The following is a 10,395-nucleotide window of genomic DNA, read 5'->3' on the forward strand; positions in this document are numbered from 1 at the left end:
TTGGTCTAGTTCTACTTTTTTGAGGGGGTGAGATGGGTTTGGTATTGGGTGCATAGTTAAGACAGGTAGACGGCATTGAATACGACTGAGGCAACAGGCACAAATGGTGTTTCATGGTTCCACCAACATGATGGGCAGGGGTTTGTTCGATCGGGGAACCAAATCCAGAGGAAACAGATGGTTTAATGAGGGGAGTAGAAGGTGCTTACTGACTTGTCCAAAATAACTGAATCAATTCTGACATTCTGTTGCTAGGTATGCCACATCATACTCGCCCCTCATCTCCGAGACTCAACGCAACAGCAACGACAGCATCACGGCCGGTCACCACGGCAATGGGCACGGCAACCCCCAGGCAGAGCTGGACCACTTTGTCGATCACCTAGGAGATGCGGACGACATGCGGCTGACAAAACTGGAATCCAACGTTCATGGGATCCTGCGGCATGTTCGGACAGTCCAACGGAAGAAGGACGGGACCAGCCGGGTGCATAAGGAGTGGGCGCTTGTGGCCACTGTGACTGACCGACTACTCTTCTACATCTATGCCTGCTTCACGGTCACCATGTCCGTCATTGTGCTGCTTGTCAATCCCGCGTTAAATGAGAACGAGTCGGCGAATGTTTGCGGGGACGAGTCCAGTTGACTATAGCCGAATGGCCGTCAATTATTATTAAAGGCTTAAGGTGAAAGAGGTCTTTTGTTTCAACCATGCTTTTTGTTTGCGACTTTGGATCTGCAAATGACATTGCTGGTAAACTGACTGTCAGCAGGCCGTCCCTGGAAGGAAGATTCACTAATAGCACAAATTGAATTTGAAAAAAAGAAGAAGATAATTTTAGCTCTTTTTGTGATAATGTTTTCACTATTTTTGGTTCATTTATTTCAGCAGATGCCTAAAAGTGTCAATTAACAAATTCATTTCACAACAGAGTCTGTTGGATGTATCCTGGATTTTGGGATAAATACGAAATCGTCGGCATATCTTAAGTAAGCCAGCAAGTAGTAAAACAACAGTTGGTGGTACGATCTGGCAAACACATAATGGCTTATAGGGATAAACCGCAGTGCACATGGAGAAGAGCTCATGCAACCTTTAGGCCTTTTCACACTCGTCTCCCCTCCCCTCCCCTACCTGCTCCGTTCGCAAGCACCTCAACGGCATGGAAGGAGAGTTGGGTGAGACTAGCTAGAGAGAGATTCAAGTGCATTGCCAAAGATGCCCAACGCTCACGCGAAGATGCTGCTGCTTTGTGCACATTCAGAATAAATTTAGTTTAATAACTTTACCACGGGGCTCTCGAAGTTGGTAATAAAGCGCCACCTCTTGTTGGCGCATGGAGCTCATTGATATCAACCGGGTCCCATCAAACACGACATACTGTTCACACTTACAAGGGTGTGTCCAAGTGTCAGCTGCAGATTTTGTAAAGATTTTCTACCCAGGAAGAACCTCTCAATGCTGGTCCTGACCAGAGTTGGATTTTACCGTGAAGAGCACAGGACCTGTGTAGAGTGTGATGGCCTAGCGGTTAAGAACACCGGACTCACGTTCTGGTGTTTCAGAGGCAACAGTGACGTGGGTTCGAGCTTGCCGGCGGACACTTGTGCTCTTAAGCAAGGCACTTAACCATTATTGCTTCGTCCTTCGGATGGGACGTTAAGCCGTAGGTCCCGTGTGTTGTATAAATGCACGTAAAAGAACCCAGTAAACACTTATCGCTAAGAGAAAGGGTTTGCCCCGGTGTTTCTGGCCTCCTGTATAAACTCCCACGTGGAGTATTTAGGAGAAGAACCAACCAAGAACCAAGAAGCCTTGTTGGACCCGGGTCCAACACAGATATTGTAGGCAGTGTGGAGGTCTTTTCACATGATGTCCAAAATCTGTGTTGGGTCCAGCGCTCTATCTGGGTAGAAACTCCAAAATCTACAGCTAACCCGTGTACAACCTACGGGTGTGCATCGGAACCGGGTACCCGACCACTGATGTTGGAAACCGGTTCCAGATTATGGGATCGGGTACCCGTAACCAACTTTGCAAATTACTTTATCATTTCTCAGACAATTAAAAAGAAAGATTTTAAAGCTATTTGTGGGGAATTTTCAAAATGAAAACCTGGCTACGTGAAAAAAATTAAACCAATTCAAAAACAAATTTCATGTAAATTTGCATTTTAACCAGTTGAGTTTGGGTTAATTTTGGCAAGAACGGACCGAGGCACAGGTTTAATATTCACTCGACTGCAATGCCAGGCGGGTTGAAGCCATCACCCTGGGGCTTCAGTGTCATATATCTGGCCTCGGTCGGTGGCTGTGGTTCGCCGACAGATATTTTCAAGCCTCTGTTGTTGCGGGTTTTTCAGTCATCCAATCTGACTTTCGGAAAACCTTTGCGTGTACAATGTATACACGGCCTCCGCCTCAAAGTGGTTAACGTGCGATAGATTATACTTGCCAAAGTTGCAGTTTACCCCGTTACCCAGTAAACCTATAACAGAGAACATCTGGGATTTGATTTGTGGGGTTGAGTTTCTTTTTAGGGGTAAGTGGGTACCACTTTAGGTAGGATACCCATAATATGCGCACTAGTGCAATCCAGTGTAAGCATGAACAAGTCATACAACCCACAGTAAGTCATGATGTTGGGCTCATCGGATCCGTCTTTTACACTTGCGTGGCCATTATATGTTTTTTTTCGAGGGGCAACTTGTGCACAGAGGTCTGAACTGCACGTACTTAATTGTCTTTCAAATTTCAGGGAATCTGGGGATACTGTTTGTTTGCTTATTTCGATTTGTATATTTTTTATAATTCAAATAAATAATCCCACCATTTGTGTAAGTCCTAGTTGGCACTTGCACCATGTACATATTGTATAAATGCAATAAAAAAAAAATGAGAGCTTTTTTTAAAAATATTATTTACGAAAAAAATGTCTCTAAGAACTATCAAGTTGCACAACTCGTCTTAACTGTCTAAAATAAAAATAAGCTTGGTCAACTTTGTGTATGTATTTAAAAAGGCAATGTACATGTTTGTGGAAAAAAAAATTGACAAATTGTGCGCACGTACACGTAACATGCATCAAATATAACTTCATGTACTTGTATATTGGGAAAGTGTTCAGATACTTGTATTTTGTTTTCTCAAGTCAGCTGTGACAATATTGCACTCCTGATTTGAAAATCACAGGCGTGTGCAAAAAGGCTCTTCTGGATTTTTCTGGGCATGTGATTTTTCTAGGTGTGTGATTCTGTGGTCCAAACTGGGACTGAACAATCTGGTCGTTTTTTTTTATACACTTCATCTTGGTTTACAGTAAAGCCATTTCAAGAGCTCACTTAAGTATACTTATGACGCAAATGTGTGCCGAGATGTGCAGTACAGAGGGATTCAGGCGTGCGATTACAGTCGAGTCTCGTTAATACAAACTTTGTTAATACAAAATTCTGGTTATAACAAACATAAAGCCTTGGTCCCGACTGTGCATGTATGTACACAATGGATGTGACTGATGTTCCTCTTAATACAAAATTCTGATATAACAAACAATTTGGCTAGGTCCGAACGAGTTTGTATTAACGAGACTCGACTGTATTTGCACTTCTCGGGTATAAAATGTGCATGTTGGGTATTAAATGTTGATGAACTGACATCTTGCTTATCACCATTGTTTGAATAAAGACGCCTCTTAAAAACAGTCAATAAGAGTTCAATGGGTACGTCAGTTAATTCTGCATGGGTATACTGTGTGCGCGTGACCGGTAGAGGGCGGTATTTGCATTCAAGAACAAAATTCAAGGCCTGTACATTATATTATCCCTCACACTGCTACCATATTGAGACAAGAAGTAAGACAACCGACATCCTTTCAAGTCCGTTTCAGGCTAAAAACTGATCATGATTTATTGAGATCTGTACACTCTCAAAGAGTATGAACTGAACATCTGGAGAGATAACCGAGGAAATGTGAACATCTGGAGATATAATTTAGGTTCTTGTTTATTTCTAAATGTGATTGTGAACGGGTAGAATGGCTTTATCTCTTGCCCGTGACTCGGGGAGCCTTGGTCTTGGGGTTAGGGGCGGCCTTCTGCTTCACGGGCTTGGCCTGAGCCTGCATTGGGAAAGAAGAGGAAATAAAAAAAGCGCATGAAATTGGCATTCAATATCTAAAAAGGAAAGAATGTTAAAATCTGACGCCACTTTTTTCTTCACATATCATCTCAATAAAGGTCAGTCGTTGAATGGACATGAATCTGGGACTGACAAAACATTTTTCCAATTTTGTTAAGAAATACTTTTTTGACTCTACATAGAATTTATACAAAATGAATTAAGTGACGTACGGATACTACATTCATTCTTTTCTCTAAAAAGGCATATAGGATCTTTTGCTTTTCATGCATTTTGCTCTTTTCCAATAATAACACCACTCACAGTCCAAAGAAAGAATGTTCAAAACCTAACCTGTTGAAACTTTCAGCTCAGTGGATATTACACTTTTTGAGAAAACAGTGAAAAACCGTGCACTTTTTTTTTATCATGAAACATGATTTCTTCAATAGCACTCTTTATTTCCAAAAATCCCTCAACTGACTGATCGTTGGAAATCACCCACATTTCTTGATTTCTTCCAATGCCAGCAAGCCAGACGGAACAATTTCACAGAATGTTTAGTACTTAATACGATCTTTAATCCAAGTAACTTTTTGGATAATTCGATAGTTTACTTATTGGATGAATGCAAAAGATCCTACATGCCTTTAAACTTCAAAACTCCCTCAGCATTTTACCTCTGAGAACCTTTCTGAATTACCCTACAAGCTGTGCTGTGCAACAACCAAATGGTACAGTCTATGTAATTCAGGGCCCGTCTCGATCCGGGACGAGTTCCGAACAAGTTGCAGACATTGTATCGGGTATCAGCTGCAGGATTCTGAACAACTTCCCTGCAATCTTCCCGCAATGAAGTTATCAGTATTGGTGGGTCAAGAAGCTGCTAGTGAAAATTTCCCCGAAACAAATACAGAGCTTCTTCCAGAAAGAGTGAATGAGTCTACCCGTAACTACCCAGAAATATATTGAAACGGGACATTACACCACAGCATCCTCCGAAATCAGCCACACATTTCTGCCATACAACCTCAATGCTGCAAACGTCCCCATTTTGCAAAGAAGATTTTGGAAGATTTGGGAATGTTAGGGGTAAGGTCTCCAGTAAATAGTAGGTGGATCATTTGATTACCTTGGCTGGGGCGGCTTTCTTGGAGGCAGCCTTGGATGCCTTTGCCTTCTCCTTTGCAGCTCTGTACAAAAAAAAGAAGACAATTCCATCAGAATCAGATCCATAGAAAAATAAAAGATCTTTCAATGAAAACAGAACAGATGTGGCTAACCTACCAGCCACGCATTGATTTTTTCCAGTCGAAAACCAGATCAACTGGCCAGGCATTCATTTCTGACAAAAGAGGGCAGTAGATAACTTGAACGGTGATGGTATGAGGAGAATATCTTAATGAGACTGTTTTTTTAGCAAGGATTCTTACCTTCACCAACGTCAAATGAAAAAAACAGCAAAAACCCCAGCCAAACTGAGCTAAGGCCAAGTAAACAAAATAAACCAGTCTCTCGTCTCTGCCGCTTCCTTTTTTCCACCTTTTTTCCTATTTTGTAATCATACATTTGCAATAAATTGGGTCTTTTCATTCATTTCTTGCTAAAGTGTAGCTATAAATATGCAATATTTGAATATATATTCAAAATTTGATAGAAAGGGTGTTGGCTCTTTTAAAATTAAAAAAAGGGGGCCGCCCTTTTTAAAAAAGCCAAGAGAAACTATTTGTTGTTTATTTGGCCTAATAGCAGCTCAGAACAGACATGACACACTCGACCGACACTTGAAATACTTCTGACATAAACTGCTTAAATCCTCTACAAAGGCTTTGCACGTACTTGATAGCCTGCTCTCGCTGTGCCTTGCGGACCTCGGGCTTCTGGTTCCTCTTGGCGTTGATCTGCTCCAGGGTCACGCCCACGATGGCGCGGTGGAACTTGGTGGTGCGTCGCGTCCTCTTCTTGGTCATCTCCTCCTGGGTGCCCTTGCGGTGCTTGCGGCGGTACAGGACGGTCCAGTTGATCCTCCGCGGGTTGCGCTTCATCATGAAGGAGGCCAGGCTCTTGTTGTTGACAAAGTTGAAGACCTATGGTACGGGATAAAACGTTACAAATGCTAACATTGTCAATCAGGGTCCGTCTAAAAAATCGGGTAGGCATGATTCTAAACAATACATTCTAGCGGTTATTCCAGGCTATACAAAAAAACAGCCGTCGCATCGCAACTTCTGAAGCCAGAAGATTGATTTCGCATAACACATCGTTACGGCTTTGGGATCATCAAGTTCTCACATTCAACATGGCAGCCATCAGCAACCATTGTACGTGTATATAAAGGGATCCCAAAAGATGCCTAAATTTCTCTCAAATTGAGGTTAATTTACATAATCAACCCCAAGCGACAAAGCTGAGAGGTCATAGAATACATCCAATACTTTCAAAAGGCAGTAAATGGAAAGAGTGTAGTATCTAGGCGCCACTTCAGCGGTTGTGTACAAAGTCTATGGGGAGTAAAGAATTTTTTTTGAAATAGGCCTATTTCCTTACAAAATTGGAAATGTTTCTAAGTCCCAGATTCATGTCTTTCCAACATATTTTTAGCGATGATTGGCCTTAATTAATGAGATGACAAACGAAGAACAAAGTGGACAGATTCCCATATCTGGTCATCACTTGTCACCCTGTGCACAAACCCTATGGGACTGGTCTGAAAATTGAAAGTGTTTTCTCAGTGAAAATTCAAAATTTGTCCCTGCTTAATTTCGACTTTTTTTAGGACATATTATTAATTATCACTTTCTGAAGGCTGATGATAGGTCATTTAACTAGGGGAAAATTACTGATGGCCAGATATGGGAATCTTTCCAACAAAGTGGCGCCAGGATAAGTATTCTTTCCCTAACGCACCCTTTTTTCAATATCTCCATTAAAAAAATCTATGAAAAAATTGCAAGCACCGTCCAACATGTCCAAGGAATGGCAAAAGGCATATAATTTCGACACCAAGTTATGCAGTACTTTACTTAAGTTAAGAGAAGAACCGATTTTATAATAACGTAACAGTCGCAAATGACAAACAAAATCCAAGAGGTAGTTGAGCTAGATTTTAGGCATCGAATGCGTGGTTCTCTGGAATACAGTTAATAAGCGGCCACATTTAAGCATTAACATTTGCCTCTCGTTCTTTCTTAAAACTGTACACATGAAATAACGTACCTTGCCATCGACTCTTGCGAATCGAATGCCATGGCCAGGGTGGATTTTATACCCACTAAAGTGACACAACTCCTGCCTGAAATGAAACGAAATAAACAAATTAGAGCGAAATATTATTTAGATTTTTATTCTGGGGTATTTTCATTTTCAAATTTCTCTCGATTTCGTTGATATTTTAGGATTTCAATGGATATACGTGAAGGTACTTACTTCATTTTGACGGTCTACGGGAAAAAAAGGAAGATTTGGTCTGGTGTCGAAGGCACCATGCATTTATAAGCGAGTTCGTGGTCAGGAACTAGACTTGTAGAAAGTGGATGAAAATCAATAGACCTGAGTGAACCTGGCCGCGTATTCGGCCAGATACCACAGCCGCGTATTCAGCCGTGTATTCAGCCGCGTATTCATAAAGTACGGAGGCCAGTAAACAACATTATTGATGTGATAATTTTTTATATATTTAATGCGGATTTCATCGAGGAGTGTACCGAAAATGAAGGACGTCAGTTTTATGTTTGATGGTCAGTTATTGAGGACTAGAGGCTTCCTATAAATTATTTTGGTTTCAGATCTAGGGCAGCTATGAATCACGTGATACTCGTCTTGAGGAAAATCGTACTTTAATATCATTTTGCGGTTGTACAACATTAATTTAAACTTAAGTTAAACTTCGAGACAAAGTGTACCAAACAGTGAAGAAGAAAAAGTCAAATCGCCGATGTCATTTTAAAGAGTGGTGTCCCGCCTACACTTTATTTTGGTTTCAGGTGTTTGGGATGTGTCTGTCACGTGACAGTGGCATAACATTATGGGCTTTCACCGCCAAATTTACTCCTTTTTTTATATATATTTAATGCGGATTTCAGGAAAAAGTGTACTGAAAATGCAACATGTCCGAATTATGTTTGATGGTCAGTTATTGAGGACTAGAGGCTTCCTATAAATTATTTTGGTTTCAGATCTAGGGCGGCTATGAATCACGTGATACTCGTCCTGAGGAAAATCGTACTTTAATAGCATTTTGCGGTTGTACAACATTAAACTTAAGTTAAAGTTCGAGACAAAGTGTACCAAACAGTGAAGGAGAAAAAGTCAAATCGCCGATGTCATCTTAAAGAGTGGTGTCCTGCCTACACTTTATTTTGGTTTCAGGTGTATGGGATGTGTCTGTCACGTGACAGTGGCATAACATAATGGGCTTTCACCGCCAAATTTACTTTTTTTATATATTTAATGCGGATTTCAGGAAAAAGTGTACCGAAAATGCAGCATGTCCGAATTATGTTTGATGGTCAGTTATTGAGGACTAGAGGCTTCCTATAACTTATTTTGGTTTCAGATCTAGGGCAGCTAGGAATCACGTGAAACTCGTCTTGAGGAAAATCGTACTTTAATAGCATTTTGCGGTAACGTTGTACAACATTAATTTAAACTTAAGTTAAACTTCGAGACAAAGTGTACCAAACAGTGAAGAAGAAAAAGTCAAATCGCCGATGTCATCTTAAAGAGTGGTGTCCCGCCTACACTTATTTTGGTTTCAGGTGTTTGGGATTTGTCTGTCACGTGACAGTGGCATAACATAATGGGCTTTCACCGCCAAATTTACTTTTTTTTTATATATTTAATGCGGATTTCAGGAAAAAGTGTACTGAAAATGCAACATGTCCGAATTATGTTTGATGGTCAGTTATTGAGGACTAGAGGCTTCCTATAAATTATTTTGGTTTCAGATCTAGGGCAGTTATGAATCACGTGATACCCGTCCTGAAAAAATCGTACAAATAGCATTTTGCGGTTGTACAACATTAAACTTAAGTTAAACTTTGAGACAAAGTGTACCAAACAGTGTAGGAGAAAAAGTCAAATCGCCGATGACATCTTAAAGAGTGGTGTCCCGCCTACACTATTTTGGTTTCAGGTGTGTGGGGTGTATCTGTCACGTGACAATGGCAATACAAAATGGGCTTTCACCGCCAAATTTACTATATTTTATATATTTAATGCATATTTCAGGAAAAAGTGTACCGAAAATGCAGCATGTCCGAATTATGTTTGATGGTCAGTTATTGAGGACTAGAGGCTTCCTATAAATTATTTTGGTTTCAGATCTAGGGCAGCTATGAATCACGTGATACTCGTCCTGAGGAAAATCGTACAAATAGCATTTTGCGGTTGTACAACAACATTAAACTTTAAGTTAAAGTTCGAGACAAAGTGTACCAAACAGTGAAGAAGTAAAAGTCAAATCGCCGGTGTCATCTTAAAGGGTGGTCTCCCACCTACACTTTATTTTGGTTTCAGGTGTATGGGATGTGTCTGTCACGTGACAGTGGCATAACATAATGGGCTTTTACCGCCAAATTTACTTTTTTTATAATATTTAATGCGGATTTCAGGAAAAAGTGTACCGAAAATGCAACATGTCCGAATTATGCTTGATGGTCAGTTATTGAGGACTAGAGGCTTCCTATAAATTATTTTGGTTTCAGATCTAGGGCGGCTATGAATCACGTGATACTCGTCCTGAGGAAAATCGTACTTTAATAGCATGTTGCGGTTGTACAACATTAAACTTAAGTTAAAGTTCGAGACAAAGTGTACCAAACAGTGAAGAAGAAAAAGTCAAATCGCCGATGTCATCTTAAAGAGTGGTGTCCTGCCTACACTTTATTTTGGTTTCAGGTGTATGGGATGTGTCTGTCACGTGACAGTGGCATAACATAATGGGCTTTCACCGCCAAATTTACTTTTTTTATATATTTAATGCGGATTTCAGGAAAAAGTGTACCGAAAATGCAGCATGTCCGAATTATGTTTGATGGTCAGTTATTGAGGACTAGAGGCTTCCTATAACTTATTTTGGTTTCAGATCTAGGGCAGCTAGGAATCACGTGAAACTCGTCTTGAGGAAAATCGTACTTTAATAGCATTTTGCGGTAACGTTGTACAACATTAATTTAAACTTAAGTTAAACTTCGAGACAAAGTGTACCAAACAGTGAAGAAGAAAAAGTCAAATCGCCGATGTCATCTTAAAGAGTGGTGTCCCGCCTACACTTTATTT

The 10,395-nt window shown here is 40.5% G+C and overlaps 2 protein-coding genes across 4 annotated transcripts in view; one reads left to right on the forward strand and one right to left on the reverse strand.

The window, feature by feature from the left end:
* Positions 1-1,607, forward strand: part of LOC119730821 (neuronal acetylcholine receptor subunit alpha-10-like) — a 42,621-nt gene extending 41,014 nt beyond the window's left edge. For all 3 annotated transcript variants that reach the window (XM_038203862.1, XM_038203861.1, XM_038203863.1), the window contains exon 7: positions 256-1,607. In XM_038203862.1, the coding sequence (XP_038059790.1) occupies positions 256-646 (391 nt within the window). In that variant the 3' untranslated portion in view covers positions 647-1,607. The remainder of the gene's footprint in view (positions 1-255) is intronic.
* Positions 1,608-3,878: 2,271 nt separating this feature from the next.
* Positions 3,879-7,658, reverse strand: LOC119730790 (60S ribosomal protein L24-like). Its single transcript, XM_038203820.1, has 5 exons — positions 7,543-7,658; positions 7,333-7,408; positions 5,956-6,203; positions 5,249-5,309; positions 3,879-4,117 (listed from the first exon to the last, which is right to left on the reverse strand). Exons 1-5 carry the CDS (start codon positions 7,545-7,547, stop codon positions 4,040-4,042), a joined length of 468 nt encoding a protein of 155 aa, XP_038059748.1. The 5' UTR covers positions 7,548-7,658; the 3' UTR covers positions 3,879-4,039.
* Between the last annotated feature and the right edge of the window lie 2,737 nt (positions 7,659-10,395).

Source organism: Patiria miniata, unplaced genomic scaffold (assembly GCF_015706575.1).
Source record: "Patiria miniata isolate m_02_andy unplaced genomic scaffold, ASM1570657v1 HiC_scaffold_22, whole genome shotgun sequence".
NCBI classification, from domain to species: Eukaryota; Metazoa; Echinodermata; class Asteroidea; order Valvatida; family Asterinidae; genus Patiria; species Patiria miniata.

What these genes read in the sequence shown, in the direction of transcription:
- LOC119730790 (XM_038203820.1), bottom strand. An exon ending in CAGCGAGAGCAGGCTATCAA is followed by an intron (nt 5,310 to 5,955) that starts GTACGTGCAAAG and finishes TTTTTTGTACAG; the next exon opens with AGCTGCAAAGGAGAAGGCAA. An exon ending in AGAAAGCCGCCCCAGCCAAG is followed by an intron (nt 4,118 to 5,248) that starts GTAATCAAATGA and finishes TTCCCAATGCAG; the next exon opens with GCTCAGGCCAAGCCCGTGAA.